The sequence below is a fragment of the Rousettus aegyptiacus genome, unplaced genomic scaffold (genome assembly GCF_014176215.1).
Source record: "Rousettus aegyptiacus isolate mRouAeg1 unplaced genomic scaffold, mRouAeg1.p scaffold_m13_p_1, whole genome shotgun sequence".
NCBI classification, from domain to species: domain Eukaryota; kingdom Metazoa; phylum Chordata; class Mammalia; order Chiroptera; family Pteropodidae; genus Rousettus; species Rousettus aegyptiacus.
The window spans coordinates 60,204,661-60,226,227 of NW_023416284.1; the positions used below are offsets into that span (position 1 = coordinate 60,204,661).

At 37.3% G+C, this 21,567-nt stretch overlaps 2 protein-coding genes across 3 annotated transcripts in view; one reads left to right on the forward strand and one right to left on the reverse strand.

Annotated features, from left to right (window-relative positions):
* SELENOF (selenoprotein F) overlaps positions 1–8,822 on the reverse strand; it is a 31,367-nt gene extending 22,545 nt beyond the window's left edge. Inside the window, exons 1-2 of the mRNA XM_016148518.2 lie at positions 8,514–8,822; positions 295–462 (exon numbers count right to left, since the gene is read on the reverse strand). Of these exons, the coding sequence (XP_016004004.1) occupies positions 295–462; positions 8,514–8,588 (243 nt within the window). The 5' untranslated portion in view covers positions 8,589–8,822. The remainder of the gene's footprint in view (positions 1–294; positions 463–8,513) is intronic.
* Positions 8,823–9,146: 324 nt separating this feature from the next.
* HS2ST1 (heparan sulfate 2-O-sulfotransferase 1) overlaps positions 9,147–21,567 on the forward strand; it is a 160,927-nt gene continuing 148,506 nt past the window's right edge. For both annotated transcript variants that reach the window (XM_016148516.2, XM_016148517.2), the window contains exon 1: positions 9,147–9,674. In XM_016148516.2, the coding sequence (XP_016004002.1) occupies positions 9,551–9,674 (124 nt within the window). In that variant the 5' untranslated portion in view covers positions 9,147–9,550. The remainder of the gene's footprint in view (positions 9,675–21,567) is intronic.

Genomic DNA, 21,567 nt, shown 5'->3' on the forward strand with positions numbered 1-21,567 from the left:
TTCATGTGGCTATAATTTAGGAAGGCTGGAGAGCTTTAGGATCCAAGCATACTAGAGTAATTCTGTTCTTCCTCTGCTGGACAACTGTGGTAGAATGAGGTCCAAGTATGAAAACTTTTCCTACTCATTTGTTTTGATTGAGATAATGGGGCAAGTAAGAAATTAGTGTAGTTTTTAAAACTGCAAGATATAAAAGCTAGAGACTTCTGTTTACTTAAGCTGATTAAGCAAGTTAATATTTTACCTTATCTCAACTAAACTATATTAAGGAGGAGAGATACTAGAAAACACCACCTTTTTGGTTTCGAACTGTGCTTCTTCCTGACAGCATCCTCTACAGTCAGGATCCAGCTGAAGCAGGTTAAATTGTCCAAGAAGGTCACAGGAGCTGCAAAGCAAGTTGCTGGAGAAGCCTAACTCGCTGCAAGCTTCTGATGAAAACTCTGCCCCGAATGCAGACACCTGAAAATAAAAAATGAGAAATAAAACATAATTCCATATTTACATTATAAAATTTCCAAAAAAAGGAGAAACCAGGGTTGTCAAAATTTAACACATTGGCGATGAGTTACTCTATAACTTTATATGAGTCTTTGGTTCTTACCACCTCCCCCACAAAACTTTTTTTTTCTTAAAAACAAATTATCTTTCAGTTAAGCCACAATATGGATTACTAAAAAAGATACATTATTTCTTTAGATCTGTATATTATATATCTTTTATTAGACATTCGATAATTTTTAAAGAGGAATTTCCTTAGTAGGAAAATAAATTTCCATTTCATTTAAAGAACTTTTAGTACCTTTTACACAGGTCTATGGACTAACATTAACTTCTAGTTCTCTAACACACTCTATAGATTTATCTTCACTCACATGTAGTAGAGGAAGGGTAGGGAAGGGGACAAAGTGAGAAAGAACAGGAGCACCTCAGAAATAAAACTTTGGGGTTTAGGTACTAACTCCACCACTTTAAAGATATGTGACACTGGACAAGATAACCTAAGAGTTAATTTCCTAATTCATAAGGGAGCAATACTTCGTACATAAAACAGATTGCAGTAAAGATTAAATGATTTACATAATCAACCAGACTGACTGGCAAATGCAGACTTTCAAAAATATTAGTCTTCTTCCCTCACCTTCTTAGTGAATATGGTATACCTTCATCTGCCTGAGCTCAATCCCTCTCTCTACCTGTGCTTTGAATCCTAGCTTCTGCCACCTTCATGGGGACTTAATGTCACTAACTCAATTCTTCAGTGTATTCTAGCCCTATGGTTCTAATTGTTCTTCCTATTCCATCATTTCTAAATGGTTATTCTGGTTTCTGACCGTACCACTGGACTAAACTTGCCAAAAATCACTAAATGCAATGGCATTAAAAACTCTTTCCGTGGGCTTGTCTTGTTTCTTCTTCCTCTTCTATGTCTCTCTTAAATATTGTTTCCCATTTCTATTTTTGGCACTCTCTTTGCTTCACATGCTTTCATAGACAAATGCATCTTTCCCATGGCTTCGGAAATCGATTTACTGAAAACTCTGAAGTCTTTTTCTTGAATGTCAAGCTTCCAAAGCCAACAGCCTACCTGCTGTTTCATTTAGATATTGCATAGGCATTGCAAATTCAAAACCTCCAACAGTGAAATTTATCTTTTCTCCTTAAATCTATTTCTCCCCAATGTATTCATTATAGTAAAGTGGTGCCATTTTTACTATTTCCCCTGACCACCTAGCTGCCCAGGTCAGTAATTCTAGACTATACACTTCCTACCATTTTTATAGCTAATTAACAAATTTGGGTAATTCTGTCTCTTAAAGGAGCTCTCAAATCTTTTCCTACCTCAGTGGCTTAAATGTTCACTGACCGAACCTACCTCTCATTACTTCTCCAATCCTATTCTACTTTTCAGCTATAATAAATTCCTGTAGTACCTAGAAATATAAAACTCCTACTCAAACACAGATTTACTCATACTTTTCCTCTGTCTAAAGCTCCTTTTTCAGTTTTTCACCACTTTTCATCACTTTTTTGTTAATTCCTACTTATTTCCAAGAAGCTGATCAGTATCAGTTTTCTAAGACAATTTTTCTAGAAAAAAAAAATCAGATACTAATCTTTAGCCACAGTACTTTTCTGAGAAAGAAATTTGTACACAACTGTATAGCAATAAAAGATTGTACTATGTAAATCTAGGATTGTCTAATTCCCCAATAATATTGTGAACTCTTCCGGGCATGCATTAAGTTGTTTCTCTATATTTCCAGCATTGTGTGTCAAGTAAATGAATTGGTCAAAACCACAGCCTCAGGTAGCAGGAATTTCAGGTTTGACTGCAACTGGCTGATCTTCTAGCCCAAGGGTCTTTATATAAAGGGCCAAATAGTAATTATGTTAGCCTTTGGTGGTTATATGGTTTCTGTTGCAACAATTCACATCAGCTATTTCAGCACAAAAGCAGTCACAGACAATAATAAATGAATGGGTATGTGTGTTCCAATTAAACTTTATTCACAAAAATGGGGCAGGCTGGATTTGGCCTACAAACTGAAGTTTGTCACCCTTCTAGACTAACCAGGCAGATTAAAACTCGATATCATTTCCTAATGCAAAAAATTTTTAAGTCTTCTTGGCATACTCCTCCAAAATGCCTATCATTCCATTGGTCTTATATTAGTCAACACCCTACTTTGATACCTTAAAGATCTCTGACCTTATCTCAATAATAATGTGGAATATATATAATCTTCAAAATAGATCAAGCATCCCAGTCTAGTGGGGAGGGACATAAGTAAGATGCTTGCTACTGTACCTAATACTTTGAGTAATTTCTCCATTAGTAAAGTGAGCTGCTTAATCTACTTCACAGGATAATTTGTAGTTTCCAAAGATGGCCACCAATATACATACATCATCCTACATGTTCTTACAATGTGACTGGCAGTCCTCCGCTGAGAAGTGAGAGTCTATGTTCCCTCCCTTTGAAACTGGGCAGGGGCTGGTGACTGTTCTGACCAACAGAGTATAAAGGAAGCAATACTATGTGATTTCTGAGGGAAGATCATAAAAAAGGAAACAGCTTCTGCTTGGCTAGTGCTTGCATGTGCTCTGTCTCTCTCACAGAACACTCCACTTTGGAGCTTAGCCACCATGTTGTAAAAAGTAGTCTAAACTAGAGAGCCAACATGAACAGGCCCACATACAGAACAATTGAGACCCCCAGCTGACGACCAGCATCAGCTACTATGGATAAGTGAATAAATAGCCTTCACATTTCAGGGTCCAGTCTTTCAGCTGAGGTCTGAGATACCACGGAACACACAAACCATCTTGTTGTGCCCTGTCTGAATTGCTGACCCACAGAATCTGAAAGCAAATTTTGCATGAATTTGCAAAACATGTATATTGGGTAAGTAATTGTTCCACACCATAAAATTTTAGGGTGATTTGTCTTGCAGCCATTGGAACTAAAACAGGTAATAAAAGTGAAATCATTTTGAAATTGTGACCTGCTTAATAAATATAAGAAATAGCTACCAAGGCATGTCTTAAAAACAAGAATCTTGAGTAATCATGTGATGCTACTACTTGGTTCTATTCTGGCATTTATTGAGCACCTACTCACAGATGGCATGAATATGCAAAACATGTATATTGGAGTCTGATGACATCTTGATTTACATGGCAACAAAGTTTTGAGTTTTTAGTTTTGAGTTTCTGAATAGGAATAATTATCACTTATCTCACAGAGTTTTGAAGACTAAAGGAGAAAAAAAAGCACAGAAATCATCTATTATCTTACCTGGTACCCAGTGGGTACTTACTTAGTGCTAGCATCATCCCCATCTTTCACTGTGAAAGTACAATTAAACACGACAAAACACTACTTACGTTTTAATCGTTGTATTAGACATGGGATAGAGAATAAGTGTTTGGGAGACACAAGGTATCTTGAGTTTCAAGAGTGAACTATTTTTTTTCCTAGTTCTTCTATCATTGGCTTGGCAGACTCAAGGCTTTGAATCTAAGGACATCAGAATATATTTTAAGCACTTCGCAGATAAACATTAAATACTAAATAATATAAGAGGAGTTCAAAATTTTAAATTATGCCTGCCCATCTTTTTATTACCAAAAAGTAACTGAACAGCATTTAAAATGCATTTTAGAATCAGTAGCCACACTTGTAAGAAAGATAGAGATTCTAAGGATAGAGTGGAATAACCCTGACTGGGATAACCATTTAACAGTTTAACTTTTCCCAGTTCAAAATAGCATTGAAAAGCTAGGAGACTCCATTCTCCCCTCTATGCATTATTCATTCATTCATTTATTTTCTGGTGTAATTGAGTTCCCTGTAGATGAGGGTTGTTGGCAGGGAACTGGATTAACTGTAATGTTACATTACCTTTTCAGGCAAAAGTTGGGTATATAGGTATGTATTTTATTATATTTATACATACATATGATTAGTGGTCTCTTAATTGATCTTTACTCATAAAACTCATGGGTTTATCATGTAATTTTGAACAGATTTCAAATCTGAAACAAAAATAAATAGATGGGTTTACAGGTAAACCCCATGAAAATGAATACAAGAAACATAACCATTACATCAAGCTCTTACAAAGCATCACGTATCTTGCCAAGCACTTTACGTCATTATTTTATTTAATCTACACTACCCTATGAAGAAGTTATCATTATCTCCACTTTGTAGAGAAGTAAACAGAGGCTTAAGATAGTTAATGTAATTTGTCGAAGACAACACAGCAAACAGGTGGGAGCATTGATTCTAATCCCGTCCTGCCCACAAAACCCTTGACCACTGTTAATAACTACCATATATCACAGAATCCATGAAGCACCATTATTGAATGTACCACTAAGAATAACAACAAAAATGCTGACAATTAGGCCACTCATTGAAAGAAGACTGATCTAGATACAGATGTTAATCTGTTAATAAAAGTGGGTAGGGAGTTGTGTCAGAATCAATGATCCAAAGTATCATCAATACTGCTTTAAGTACAGTGCTTTTCTGAATGAAGAACGTTATGTATGAGCTGAATGAAGAACTGAATACTACTTAGTTCTGGGGACTCTGCTCTAGAAAATAGCTCCCTTAGGCGATACTAAAATATTACTTTTCTAATGCTTAATCATACTCAGAATGTGTTTTCAGATTAAATCACTTTATATCTTCCCAGTTGTCACTGGAATGCTGATAACTATGCATTGCTATTAACTTTAAATTAGAGCTATTCAGAGGCACACAGTGATAAAAACTCAACTTGTCTAGTCTAAGGACTCAAGAGGTGTGAATTAATGTATGAGTTAAGTTTTCTATCCATACCAGTAGCTCAACCTCAAGGAGCCAAAAAATTCATCTCCTATTCTTTCTTCCTCCCCCCGCCGTCCCCACATCTGTCAGGTTCCAAAGGTTTGGTTTCTTTTTATTATTACCAATTACTTTTTTCCCCCCTCAGGCTAACTGTGAAATGCATTTTTTTCTAACTTCTAAGTGTTTTCCCAATAATCTTCCACATTCTTTTCAAGAATTTTATTGCCTTCTTTTCTTAAAAACACTAGTCATTACAGAAGAGACGCGAACAAACCTTAGAGAAGTTAAAACAATTCGACGATGAACTAGGACTCCTTTTCTATTTTCAGAGTCACTTTGTATTTGTATGAGTAGATAGGATTCATTACCACTCTACACTTACCACTCCACACAAACTACAGATATTCTGAGGACTTTAACAGCAAGGAACAAACACAAATGAACTAGGAAGGTATTCATACCTCAGAAGGATTTAAATGAACAAATACATGTAAGGCGCAGTATAAAATATATAAAAGAAAAACAGTTTCTGTATTATCTTTGGCTACCTTCTCATTGGCACAGCAGGGAGAGTGAAAGGATACAAACACATACACACAGCTATAGTACAATTAAGGTTGGGGATCTGTGTAATACAGCATAAAGTAAAACAGACTATGCGAAGGAGAGAGTACTGTATGGAATGTGTTAAGTTTTGCATTTTATCCAAACACCATACTGTAGGCTTGGTGAGGGAGAATACAGTATGTGAGACATACTAAAGCAAGTGGCCCTAAATCTTCACCTCTACATTTTTGCTCTCCCAGTAGAGGTAAACAATAGCAATTAAGCCAGGATAGACAAAGAAGTATCAGGTGAAACAGGCCTTGTTAAGGAAGGTGAAGGAGGGCAGACTTCACCTTAAAAACAACAGAGAATCTGAAGAGCTTTAATAACAACAGATTTAAGTTTTAGAAAGATGACATCGAATGCACTGTAAAGACTGGATCAGAAATGGAGAAAAAGGGATGGGGAGATCAGTTAAAGAAACTGGTGTGGTAATTCCAGGCAAGTAAAGATAGTAGCTTGAATTTAGGTACTACCTAAGTGGGATAGGATTAAGAGAACTGGCTTGGAGATGTTTTTGGGTTTCATGACTACTTGGATTCCGAGAGTGAAAGAAAAGAGAATTTAAAATGAGTAATTTCTGTCTTAGGCAATTGGGAAGATGGCAGAGCCAATCATTTAGATTCTGATAATTAAAAGGGTGACCCAGGAGGCTGTTATTTCTAAAGACAGAAATGTTGGTGAACTGAATAACAGTAAGTAGATGAATTTCAGAGAAATTTCGTAAGTAAAAACAATATTTGGTAATTGCCTGGATGTAAGGTATGTATGCAAAGGAAGGAATCAAAGGTGTCACCCAAGTTTCTGGCTTAAATTCTGTGAATGGTCACTGCGGTAGATTGCTTAAAGGTCATAAACTCCCTTTATCCTGGTATGTACATGTCTTTGCAATGTGACTATGTCACTCCTCTCATGTAGTGATAGCGTCTATTTTTCCACCCTTGAAATCTAGACTGGTCTTGAGATGTGCTTTGACAAATTGTGAGGTGTAGGTGATATATGTGATTTCCATGGCTTGGCTTTAGAAGGCATTGTAATTTTTGCTCTTTAAGAATGCTGTCTTCAGACTGCCATGAAAAGAAGTTGGTCTGGCCTATTAGAAGATGAGGGGTCACAAGGAGAATCGAGTTGCCCTATCTGCAATCAGAATCAACTAAAAATGAAGCCATCTTGGACCTTTCAGTCCAGCTGACCTACTACTAGCTCTACACAGCTATCTGCATAAATGAGGCCAGAGGAAATCAACAGAGGAACTGCTCAGCAGTGCCACAGAATTATGAGAAATTGTTATGTTAAGCCATAGTTGTGGAAGTGGTTACAAAGCCATAGATAATGAAACAAAGAGGGAAATCAAAAGGCAACTTGAAATGTTACTCCTTTTTATTGCATGGTGAACTCTAATTACCTAATATTTGCCAAAAAAAAAAAAAAAAGGAAGAAAAAAATGAAAAAGAAAAATCTTGAGTAGAAAGGTCAGAAAGGGTCTTTCAGCAATTTCTAAGGCACTAAATACCTGAATAATGGAGTACAGTAATGCTAACTATTGAAATAAAGAATCCATCTCTTACGTATGGCTGCAAAATAAAACAGGCAGGAGCTTCAAACTCCTTGATGAAAGAAAAAAAGAAGTGTTTATAGAGACCTTTGGGATAGGCTCAAACTCTCCCAAACCTTGGATAAATCAATTAAACCAGGTCTCCTAGGAGAAACCTTTTCAGTAGGCTCAGTAAAGAAAACACCTTAAGAATTAAGCTGATAAAAAAAGTGTAAAAGATCCAAGCACAGTGCCTATTAAAAAGTTTTATTATTCACATAGCAAAACATGGATTGAAAACTTCTTAGGAGGAACTGACGAATATTAAGTTGTTCACGAGTGAATAGAAAAATAAAAATAAGTAAAAATAGTTTTCCCCTCATTCGGAGATTAAGAACCGATCTGTTGTTATTTGCGGAAAAAACAAAACAAAGAAAAAACTTAGTTAACACTGCCCGATTTTAAATGAGATGAAGATTATCATTTTAGAAGATCAATTTCAAATATAAATTATGCTTTAGCACACAGTAGCTCCTTTCACTGCAACAATGTTGTTTAAAACCACAACATTGAAGAGCACCCAGCGGCAATGTGAATGTCAGAGAACAGAGGTAAAAGGCTGTCAAACTATGATTTAGAGATCATTAATAATTGAGAGAAAGAATAGGAAGTGTACCCTGAACCTAAGACTTGAGGGCTTTCATCTAAGATTTGGGAACTCTGTCGTAAAGAATGGTTTATTCCTGCCCATTGGAAAACAATTTTCATGCCTTTCCCCACCGTGTGATTTGCAGATTTTTAGTTGGAGCTTTGCAAGAGACAATAAGTATTCAAGATAGTCTGAAGCCAGTAGAGAGAACCGTTAGAAACCCGTAGCAGGGAAAGATAAGCATCAAACCAGGACATAAGCCACGTCACGTTCCGGCCGCAGCAGCGGCTAAGGAAGCCCAGTCCTTCCACTCTTTTAAAGTATGGCTCACAAACGGGGCCATTTGCTCTGGGGCTATCGCGGAGGTGATTTCCACTCACCACGTGAAGTACAGACGCTATCAGCAACCGCAGGCCAAACGCCGGCGCAAGCCACCCGCCCGGCCCAGCCGCCATCGCTACCAGTTTCCGTAGGTCTCTGGTTCCCCAGAGGACCCCTCAGCTAAGGGAGTCCACTTCAGAGCCTGAGCTAAAACAAGCTGCTAACGGAAGGTTGCCATCATGTCTCTTAGTCTGCAGAGAGGTATTACACAAGGGCATACAGCAGCTTAAAGGTGATCAAATATCTTTACATTTCCTATAAATCTAAAGTTTTAGTTCCTTTCTATAACCCATGTCAGGCACTTTCCTAAGCCCCTCAAATTTGTGCCTCTCTGGGCTCCTTCCTTTCATTCACGACATTTCGTCAAGCAGCCAAGAGGCCCCGCCTTCGTCAGTTTCGGCCCGCCTCCTTTCCTAAGTTTACCCAATCGAATGCCGCTTTGGTTGACACCGACAGCAAAGGAAACCAACCGTAACCTGAACCGAGAGCGGAGCGGGGAAGTTCTTTGGTCCAATAACACAACCGAACGGGAGCAGAGTGTGGAGCCTCTGGTTGCCGAGCAGCGTACGTGGATGCGTGCGCGTGGTGGCGGAGGGGGATGGGCGGGGGGCGGGGCCGGGGGCGGCGCAGCCGCAGCCGCAGCGCTGGCGGAGGAGCGCGCGGCCGCGAGCAGAGGAGGGAGGGAGGGAAGGAAGGAAGGGAGCGAGGCAGGCAGGCGGGCGCGGGGGTCGGTGACTGAGGCAGTAAGAGGGAGGCGAGAGCCCGGCAACCGCTTCGCGCTGTGCTTGCAGCGCGGGCTTCTGGAGGGGCGGCTGCTGAGTCGGCCGAGGGGAAACGGCCACCGGCGGCGTTGGTGCTGGCGCCTGGGGGCGGGGGACCGGGGAGGCAGGAAGGGGGGTCGCTGCGGTGGTTCTCTTGCTGTCGCGCTCTCCTTCCCTTTCTGCCAGCTTGGTGGGCTCCTCCTGGCGTCTCCCTCGCCTCTGGGGTCCCGTTCCCCGCCCTACGCGGTATGTCTTGATCCCGAGCAGCGGGTTTCATGGGGCTCCTCAGGATTATGATGCCGCCCAAGTTGCAGCTGCTGGCGGTGGTGGCCTTCGCGGTGGCGATGCTCTTCTTGGAGAACCAAATCCAGAAACTGGAGGAGTCCCGATCGAAGCTAGGTGAGGAGCAGAGCCCCTCCGGGATGAGTGAGTGCTGTGGAGGGGGCCGGGCCAGGGAGGTGTTGCAACCCTAGCAAGTGGGTGTTCGTCTAACCTGTGGTTTGGTTAGGGAGCTGGAGGCTGAAAGAGGTTGCAAAGAGATCTCGGACTGGGGATATCGAGAGCACAAGCTCCAAGAATGGTGTGAATTAAGCTTGAGTGGTGTGTTGGGTTCGCGAGGTCACGGGGCAGAGGTTCCAAGGTTGGGCTCAGAACTACAGTGTTACTCCGAAGTAGGCATTCCATGGGGAGAGAGCAAAAGACCGAACTCGGTGGGGAGCGGGTGCTGCTGGAGGGGACAGAAACGCAAAGCCTGGCAGTGTCGGTCGAGGGGTATTCCAATTTGAGATGCGGGCACCTGGATACGGACTGTTTTGGGGATGGGGAGGTTCACCAAGGGATAAATGAGCAGAAATGGAGGGAGATACTGGGAATGATGGTGAGTAAAAGAAATACGCTGTAGTGAGTTGCACTCTTGTGCTGGGGGCAGCAAGGGACCACAAAACTGACGGGGGAAATAGGCTGCCCAGGTAGGAGAGGAAAGCAAACAAAACGCTTCAACGAGGTAGTGAAACGGGGAATCCAGGCATCTAAATTTTTTGGTGGCGCCAAACGGATTAATGTTTTCGGCATAAGATAAGAACATATGTATACATTGCTTCGCGGCAATGTCGATGTGAATTTAGAAGGGGAGGAGACGCTGATGGGTTTATTGAAATTTAAGTTTATGAAAGGAAAAGTAAGATTATGCAGAAAGTTAACTATATTGTTAAGTACTTTGAGGAGTTAACAGTACTTACTATAATGGGAGAAGCGGTCTGAAGTACAAGAAGTTGGATAGTGAAGTTGTGAAAGAACAGAAAAACGCACAGATTTAATAGGTAACTTTCAGGTTAGAAGGGAACTTGAGAGGAGCATTTGGGAAGAGGTTGGGTAGGGGAGCGAGTGTTTAAAGAATGGCAGCGATACATCTTGGTTTCAATATGACATGACACTTAAAAAATCAGTTCAAGAGGCTGTAATTTGAATACGAAAAAGTAATGTGAAGTGTTTTTATGTATACACTTCCACCTCAGCGTCATTTAAAATACTTTTTGAGAATCAAGCGATAAAATCCCAGGAACAGTATAATTTAAACTAAGAAATAACAGCTAGATGTTGCTGTTCATGATGATTAGTATTTAGGAAAAATGTATCAGAAAATAATTGTAACATTACAAGTAGTAGGTATTTGCGGTTTTGATAGACAAAAGCCTTGGAGAAATTTAAAGAGCAGTGTATCAAAGAGCATCAGATTTGATTGAAGTGCACGTAAAGTCGAAGAGGCGCTAAGGATAATTCCAGTCCTCAACTCCTAAGTAAAATTTACTCTGTACAATTTTGAAGAGATATCAAATTTATTTACTATGATTTTCTTAATATGCATCTTGTATGATAGAAAAACTTTCACTTTAAATATTGAAGTTTGACCAATATGTTTTTTCTATTCATTTGGATCGATTTATCAGCATTCAGGGTCATATTCTGGTTTGCTTAATGACCCAGTTTTACATAAAAAAAAAAAAGACTCCTCTTAGAGGAAATTTGAAAGTTAAGTTAAAACTAAAATTTATACTTATTCTTTGTTGTATTGCTTACATGGATTTCTTAGACATTAGGATAACTTAAATTTTTTAAAATTTTCTTCCCTTGCCTTTTTTCCTAATGCTTGCAAATGTTTTCCATGGACACAACCTGAATGATTTGAGAGAGTTATCTAAAGATGTATAAAGCTACAGGTAGAAAATAATGTGGGTTTTTTTTTTTGGTAATTTTTTTACAAGAATATTTTAAATTTCATCATAAATAATAAATGTGGGTCAAACTAAATCATTCTCAAAAATAGCCAAAGAAAAGGAGGAACCTCAAGTACAAAACACTTGAAGGAACAAGTAAAACATAGCCAATAAATATAACATGTAACTTTATATCAGCAATATTTCAATTAAAAAAAAGTCTTAGAAAAGCAAGGCTGAAGGCATAGTGTGACAACCAGACTCTGTACTAGGCACCTTTATATGTAATATTCTTATTTACTCTTCCAAGAACACCAGAGAAAGCCATTTTTACAGATGTGAGAACAGGCTCAAAGATTATATAACTTGACCACATAGCTAGTAAGTATCAGAACCAGTATTGGAATCCAGGTATATCTGATTCCAAATCAAGTGTTCCTTTAATTTTATCAGGCTACTTGGGACTTTATATTAACATTACACTAAGATTTAGCAGTTTCTATAGGATTTTTAAACTATAATGCCAATGTTTAATAGTATTTATTGCTAAGAATGAGTATCAGTCTGAGAAAATGTAATTTCTGACACAAAGGAATTGGTTTAGTGTAATGTCTGGCCCTTGTTTATATTTGGTTAGATCTCTAATAGAGCAGTAGATGTGTTCAAAAGTTAGGTGTATTCACTGACTCCTTGGAAATTAAATATATAAACAGGAATTCCTAAAAAAGTCAATATCACATAATATAGTTTTTTAAAAAAATGAATATGGTATCATGATCTACATGTTACTCTGTATCTCACTTTTTTTTTTCATTTAATGCCATAGACATCTTTCCAGGTCAATACATACACATTTGATTTACTCATCTAATAGCTGTAGAATATTGCATAGTATGCATGTATTATAAATTAAACCATTACACCAATAATGGACATTCATTCCCTCTTTCCTGCTTCTTTTATTTCTTTCCTTCCCTTTCCTTTTTTTTCTTGGTGTTATAAACAGTGTTACAACAAACATCCTTATATATGCCCATTTAACTCCTATGTATTGATATAATTTTCACTAGCATAAATATCTGTGGGATTCCTGGGACAAAGGAAATATGTATTTTATAGTTTAACAGATTTCAAAATTTGTTATGTTCCAAAACAACTTATTTTCTATAAGGTCACAATAATCTACACTGCCAACATATACTCACAAACACTGAATTCTGTATGCTTTTAACTTTTGCCAGTCTGAAGCTGTGAAATGATATGTTGTTGAACTAATTTACATTTCTTCAACTTCTAATTAGGTTGAACGCCGTTTACTTATTCATTTCCATTTGTCTGTTGGGTAATTTATCTTACCAATTTTTAGTTCCTTAAGTATATATATTCGGATTAGTAAACCTTTATCTGTCATATGTTTTCCATCTATTTTTCTCCAAGTCTCTCATTTACCCCTTGACTTAATGGTGTATTTTGCTTATACAGAAGTTATAAAATTTACAGTCAAATCTATCAGTGGTTTTCTTATGTTGTTTAAGAAGACTTCTCCCAACCAATATTGTGTAGTCTCTCTATTTTGTTATAGTATTTTATAATTTTTATTTTTAACATTTAGCTCTTTAAAGCATTCATGTGTTTATAGAGGTTTATTATAGTTTCTCTATGAATAGCCACTTATGTTATTAAATAATCAGTTTTTCTCACTGTATGTTATAGTTCTTTTACTCAGAATATGTATTAAATTTTCATATGTTCTTGGATCAATTTTGGACTCCATTCTTTTCCACTAATCAAAGATTCTTTAAACTTCAGGGACCCATAGATAGACTTTAAGGCATCCATAAATTTCCTAAATTATACACATTGCTTTCACCAGATTTGCAAAGGAGTATGACATCCCTTTAATGGTAAGCATCACTGATTTGTAGTAGATGGTTCATATTTAATGGAGCGAGTGAGTGTATTTTTTTTTTTTTTGTATTAACATATTGCAACATGCAGCTTGTGAATTACAGTTTAGGATACACATTAGTTATGAAAAAATTTCTTTGGGGTGTTACATTGTAAAAACTTCATTTATTAAATTGTATACTTAATTTTCCTAATGAGGTGGAAGATCACTTGGAGTCAAAATGAAAACTGACACTTAGCTAACTAGTTACTTAGCTGTTTACTTAGAACTGTGCATGTCAGAATTTGTTGCTTTTTTACAAAGTAGTTTTTTCTGAATCTGGAGCACACCTCTTGCTAATGCTAGCTATTGAAACAGTGCAATGAAACCTTTTTACATACATGTTAGAATTATGTGCTTGGTAATATTCTGTAGGGCGTAAGAATTTAAAATATTTGTTGTTGTCTGTTTAAAACACCACTACATAAGTTTAAAAATGCTTCAAGACATAACTATTTAAATAAGGACGGTAATTCAGAATGGATTATGTAGCCATTTTCATTGGTGAAAATTATGTTGCTCACCGTGTTCTTAAAACACTGCTAAATTAATGAACTAAGTCTAGGGCCAAGGCTGAGACTACTCTTTGGTATTTGGTAATTTTTACAAGTGCCTGAAACCATATAAACAGTACCTCTTAAATGTTCCCAAGAATGATAGCTTTTACTACTTCTGAAATTGTTTGAAAACCTCACAGTAGTGACTGTTTAGAGGACTTTGGATAATTGGAATGCAGTTGTTCTAAAATTGCTCATTGGTGTCTCACTTATGAGTCCTGGGTAGAATATCTAGTGTCATAGTGTAGTCACTGGAAATAGTTGATCTCATTTAAGGTAATCCCAGGATATCTCACTGCCACTCTATTGAGCCTTCTAATAGCTTTTTGGCACTTAGTGAAATTGAAATGATAATGACTATTTAGACATTGCTCTCCAGAAATACCACTTTTAAGGGATGTCTTTATAGATGGACTTTATAATCGTGGTTCACTAGAGCCTAATTATTTACAATTATCTACCCACCTGCTTGTAAATATTTATGTACTCTGTCTTTCTGCCTGTTAACTATAGATTAAATGTTTATTGCGCCACTTGTAAACCTGGTCCTGTTCCTTCACTGACTTAAAGACATGGTTCCAGAGAAGTTTTCCCTCATTCTCCTATAATCATCATTTTCTCTCTTTTTACAGGATTTTTCTCATTAGCATATGAACATGCTATTATTTTTCCTAACCAAAAATTAAAAAACAGTACTTTCTCTTGACCAGTGAGCAATTTTTGGTCTTTTATCTTACTTGACTTACCAGAATTTGACACAATTGATCACTTCCTCTTTTTTGAGACTTTCTTTACTTGGCTTCCAAGATATACTCTTGATTTTCTTTTCATCTCATTGGTCACTCCTCTGTCTACTGTGTTAGAGTCTCTCTTTCTCCTTAACTTTTTAACATAAGAATAGGGCTCAGTTCTTGGATCTCTTCTCTATTTACTCTGGTTGGTTTGTTTATATGCTGACAACTTTCAAATATATGTTTCTAATCAGACCTATTTCTTATTTCCTGATGTAATTTGGCTGCCCAGTTGAAATTTTCTTTGAGTAATTGATAGAATTCTCAAACGCAATGTCCAAAATGGATCTGATATCTCTGTCCACTCCCTCACCCCATCTGACCCTAACCAACTTTATCACCGACCTTCTCTCTCTCAGCTGATGGCAGCTCCATCTTCCAGTTGCTAAGGGTTGACTTCTTTTTCTCACACTGTGTGTAATCTGTCAGAAAAATCTTGTTATCTTTACCTTCAAAATATTTCTAGAATATGACTTCTACTCAACACTTTCACTTTTATCACCCTAATTCAAGATACCATCATCTCTTTCCTGGATTACTGCCATGTCTTAACTAGTCTGTCTTTTTCCACACTTGCCTCCCTACAAACCATTCTTAATATAACAGCTAGAGTGATCCTTTTAAAATGTAAATCAAATCATGTCACTCCTCTGCATAGAACTCTTTAGAAGCTTCCCGAATTAGAATAATGTTTGCTGCTTTTAAAACAAAGTTCACAATTTTACTGGCTAAACATAATAAGTGACTTTTTTTTATTCCCATTCGTGTATTAGGTGATAATTTTGGTAGACGATTTTCCTCCACATGGGTGATTCAGGGCCTTAGATACCTTCTGTCATGTGGTTCTGTCATCCCCTCAGACTTCAGAATTCTCTGCTGTCAGCTTGGGGAAGAGGCAAAACAGGTTGAGGAGGTCTTCTTTTCTAAACTTCTTTGGCTTCTTTTGCCCTCAGTTTATTGATGAGGGCTTGTCACCATCTGTATGAAGGGGGGTACTGGGAAGTGAGGTTTTTAGCTGGCAATTATTTACCAGTTAAAACTGGGTACTGTGGAATGAGGGAGCATACATTTGAATTTTTTGAATCTTTTTGAATAAATCCTAAAATTTATTTAGGCTTGTTATATGAATCAGAATCTAAACTTTCTTGGTAAATAAATGGTCTGTGTGAAAATGAAAAATGTATATTCTGTTGTTATTTGGTGGAGTATCCTGTAAATGTCAATTAGGTCAAGTTGGTTTTGGTAAAATTGGCCCAGTCTTCTATATCCTTGATTTTCTTTCTGTCTATTTATTTATTGCATCAATTATAGAGTGAGTGATTTCGAAGTCTCTAGTGATAATTGGATTTATCTATTTCTCCTTGAAGTTCTGTTACTTTTTGCTTCATGTATTTTGAAATACTGTGATTAGATGTGTGAACATTTAGGAATGGCATGTCTTCTTGATTAACTTATCCCTTTTTCATTAGGAGGTGACTCTCTTTATCGTTGGTAATATTCTTTGCTCTGAAACCTACTTGGTCTAATAATAATATAGCCACTTCAGTTTTCTTTTGATTAGCATCAGCATGGGATATTTTTTTCCATTTTTAAGATGTTAACCTGTTTGCATCTTTGTTTAAAATTGATTTCTCATAGGCAATATGTAGTTGGGACTTCCATACAATTTCACACTCTCCTTTGTAAATGAGGGTATTTCGAGTATTTACTTTTAACATAACTATTGATATAGTTGGGGTTATATCTCTGAGTTATTATTAGCTTTCTGTTTGGTCTATTTGTTTCCTGTTCCCCTTTTTCTCTTTGTCTGCTTTCTTTAGGATTAATACCTGAGTATTTTTTAAAATTTAATTTCATCCCATTCAATGACTTACTAGCAGTGCTCTTTCTTGTGTTTTTTTAGTGATTGCTTTTAGGTTTATGGCATACATTATACTACTTCATATATAGTATAAGAACCTTACCATTATATTTTCATTTATTCATTCCTAGTTTTTTACTATTGATATTATACATTTCACTTCTACATATAAGTCTTGCACACATCGTTATTATTTTCATTTTAAGCAATCAGTTTTAAAGAGATTAAACAATTTTTAAGTATTTTATATTTACTCATACATTTTATGTTCCCAGTGATCTTTATTCCTTTGTGTACATGCAGATTTCTATCTGGTCCCATTTTCCTGCATCCTGAAGAATTTCTTTTAAGATTACTTGTATTGAAAGTCTACTGGTGACAAATTCTTTTCAACTTTGAATGTCTGAAAAAAATCCTAATTTTTGCCTTAGTGTTTAAAAGATATTTTTGCTTAGTATAGGATTCTAGGTTGACATTTTTTTCTTTCAGTACTTTAAAGATGCTGCAACATTGTCATTTTTTTTTCCTGAAAATGCTGTCATCATTCTTATCTTTGTTCAGCTGTGCATTTTTTATAGATGTACTTTTTTCACTAGGTTTTAAATAATTATATGAGCCTTGCTGTAGTTTTTTAAATATTTCTTAATGTTTTGGGTTGACTGAGCTTTGGACTTGTGGATTTATTAGTTTCATTAAATTTGGAATGTTTTGGCCATTTTTCTTCAAATAGTTTTTATGTGCCCTTTCTCCTCTCCTTTGGGAACTCAAATTACATACACATATACTGGCTATGTAAGTTGTTCCACAGTTCAAGGATGTTTTGATCATTATCTCCAGCCTTTTTTCTTTTGTATTGTTTTAGATAGTTTTTACTGCTATGTCTTCAATTCACTAATCCTTTCTTCTGCAGTGTGTAATCTCCATCCAGTGTATTTTTCATCTCAGGCATTTTTTTTCTTTCATCTTTTCGTTTATCTGTATGTACTCCTTGGAGAAATACCTATTCAGGTCCTTTGCCCATTTTTTAATTGGTTTATTTTTTGAGTTGTATGAATTTTTATGTTTTTGGATATTAATACCTTATCAAATAAATCATTAATGAATATCTTCTCCCATTCAGTAGCTTGTCTTTTTGTTGTGATGATGGTTTCCTTTGCTGTGTAAAAACTTTTCGTTTGACGTCTCATTTGTTTATTTTTGTTCGTTTGTTTCTCTTGCTCGAAGAGCTATATCAGAAGAAAATATTACTAAGAGCAGTGTCAGAGAGTGTACTGCCTGTGTTTTCGGGTCTAACATTTAAATCTTTAATTCATTTTGAATTTATTCTTGTATATGGAATAAGAAGGTGGTCCAGTTTCATTTTTTCTTTGCATGTATCTGTCCAGTTTTCTCAGCACCATTTTTTGAATAAGACTATCTTTACCTGATTGTATATTCTTGCTTTCTTTGTCATAGATTAAATGACCTTATAGGTGTGAGCTTTATTCTGGGCTCTCTATTCAGTTCCATTGATCTATGCGTTTGTTTTTTGTCAATACCATGCTGTTTTGATTACTGTAGTTTCATAGCATAGTTTGATATCAGGTAGCGTGATACCTCCAACTTTATTCTTCTTTTTCAAGATTGCTGTAGTTATTTGGGGACTTTTATGGTTCCATATGTATTTTAGGATTATTTGTTTCAGTCATGTGAAAAATGCCATTAGTATTTTGATAGAGATTACGTTGAATCTATAGATTGCCTTGGGTAGCATGGAAATTTTAATGATGTTAATCCTTCCTATCCATGAGCACAGTATATTCTCCCGTGTATTTGTACTTTCTTCACTTTCTTTCTTCAGCGTATTTTAATTTTCCAAGTAATTTTCCTTATAAGTAGTGTTTTATACTCTATTGGGTAGATTTCTTGCCTCCATTTCATTTAGTTCTTTTTCTAGAGTGTTCTCCTGTTCTTTCACTTGGGACATGTCAGAAAACAGCCAATTGGGACATGTTTCCTTGTTTCCTTGTGGTGGCTGCTTCTCAGTATGTTTGTGTGTGTGTGTCTGTTTTCTATAAATTAGGTAGATCTTCTACATCTCATAATCTTGGCCATGTGGCCTTATGTAGTAGGTGCCCTGTATGACTCAGTGACACAGTCTCCCTATTTACCTGCATCATGTGCTCAAGGAGTGTTCCTTGTGTAAGTTGTGTGTACCCTTTGTTGTAGTTGAGCCTTAATTGCTGTTGGCATGTTAGTGCTGATTGGCTCTTAGGATCCACAGCTTATGAACTGCTTTGTGGGGACTGACTCCACAGAGTGGGATTTGTCCAGGTGGGCTTGTGTGCCTGTTGAGACCACATTTTGGGTGTGCTATTGTGGAGCTAATTGGGTAATGCTCTATTGTGGGCTGAAGTCAGCCTCCATGTGTGTTGGTTCTGAGGCTTTTTGGGAGGGGCTCCCATGCAGGCCCAGGTATATGACTGCCCAGCATTACCTGGTAGGAGCTGCAAAGCTGTCCGTGGTTGGTTGCTGCCTGTGCAGGACCTGGAGGCAAATGGCAGAGGCCAGGCTGAAAACCGATGCTGGCTGCCACCAGTTCTAGACCTGGGGTAGCTCAGCAAAAGACCCAGGGCACTGTGATGCCTGATGCCACATGCTGCATGCCTGGTAATTTTTAATTTGCTGCCAGACATTATGGATTATACCCTATTAGGTACTGGATATTTTCATAAGACTATAAATATATTTTAAGCTTTGGGGACACATTCAAGTTACCTAGAAATAGTTTGATCCCTTTGAGATTTGCTCTTAATTTTGTTAGATGAGGCCAGGATAGCTATTAGTCTAGGGTTAATTTTGCTCCTACTGAGGCGCAGTACCCATGCATCTCCTTTCAGAGTGGCCTATTCAATGCCCTGTGTATCACAAGGTTTTTCTACTCTTAACTGGTGGGAATGGTATTGAGTAAACCTCAGAGATTGTTCCACCTGCCTTTTTTGGGTGATCTCAGTTTCTTCACATGTATGCACTGATCTAAGCTGAAAATTCTTTTGCTGCTTTGTCCCTTTAGTACTCTGCCCAGCAAACTTCAGCTGCCTTGGCCTCCCTGAACTCCCAGTTCTGGCTCCTTAATTAAGGGAGACTGTTGGGTTCTGTCTGAGTTCTCCCTATCTGTGCTATAGCCTGTAAACTCTCTTCAGTCATATGAGGTGAGTCATATGGCTCACCTCATTTCATTTCTATCTCTCAGGGATCACCATCCTGCACTGATTTCCTGTCTAATGTCCAGCATCTGAAAACATTGTATATTTTATCTATTCTTTTCAATTTAGTGTAGGAGGATAAACTCTGTTACTCCATTTTGTCTAGAAATGGAAGTCATGTGGCCTAGTTACCTTTGTGTGTCCGTAGGTTTACTTTGAGGAAAGTAGTGAAGTTGGATAATTTGAATTATAATTGGCCATTAAAATATCGAGAGAAATCATGTTTTATCCTTCTCTATTTCCTCATAATCGCTGGGAAGATGTTGAGCACAGGCCTTAGAACATAGTTCACTGTCTTATCTACGATAGTCCCACCTCCTTCATTCCCTGTGGAAATTTTAAGTGGACTTAAATTAACTAAAATTATTTTGTGTGTTACTAATTTCATTTTGACTTCAAGCAACCAGTCCTTATTACATCCCTTTAAATTTAACAGAGTCTAAGATGGAAGCTCTTTTAGACTGGCCAGTGAAGTATTTGGTACCAGAAGAGTTTTCTGCTTTTCCTGTTAGTATGGTTCTTGCGCTAATTGGTTACATCATTAGTAGGTGTGGGTGGATGGATATCCTTTCAGAAGCTTCTTTTCTTCAGTAATACTCTTATTCTAAGCTGACTAGTAGAGAAGGGAATCCTAAGGAATGATGGTGCCAGTAGTAGTTATAATCATGTTGCATCTGCAGGAAATGTGCCCAGTTTATCTTAAAGATGACAGTTATTATTCATGTGCTACATAATGACATTTCAGTCAATGACTGGCCACATATATGATGGTGGTCCCATAAAATTATAATGTCGCTGAAAAATTGCTATGGCCAGTGAAGTCATAGCCGTCTTAGTGTAATACATTACTCACATATTTGTGGTGATGCAGATGTAAAGACACCTGTGCTGTCTTTGGTATAATAGTAAAGCACATTACAATTATGTACAGTATTTAATACGGGATGATGATAACTATATTACTGGTTTCTGTATTTACTGTACTGGGCTTTTAATCATTATTGTAGCATGTAATCTTTATGCTTATATAAAAAAAGTTTGCTGTAACAGTATGCTGTGTTATGGCAGCAGTAGCCTCATACATCTCGTTTTTACCGCATCTGTTAATTGCCTCGTTTTCTTTTGTGCTTGATTTAATCTTGTGTTATTTTGTTCATCATGGCCCCTATGCATGCTAAATCCACTGCTAATGTTGCCGGTAAGAGGCCACATTGAATGACTGACCTGGAAACAAAAGTGATTAAGGACTTTGAAGACGGAATATCAGTGATGATTATTGCTTTCCAGTCAGGCGTGTCCCATTCCACCATAGCTACAATTGAAGAACAAGAACAAGGTGACAAGATGTTAAAGGATCTTCTTTATTGAAGGCAACAAGACTAATGAAAATTTGAGAAGGGCTTATATTAGACGTGGAGAATATTCTATTAACCTGGATTAAAAACCAGACACAACTATATCTCTCTCAGCCCCATAATGATCGTGGCCAATGCAAAAAATTTATTTGTGATGTTTAAAGGAAAGGCTGGACCTGACTATGATGTTGAACTTACTGTTAGCACTGGGTGATTTAAACCAGCGGTCCCCAACTTTTTTAGCACCATGGACCAGTGTTTCTATGAGAATTGAATCCCTGATGATCTGAGGTGGAGCTGAGGCAATGATGGCATGTGCTGG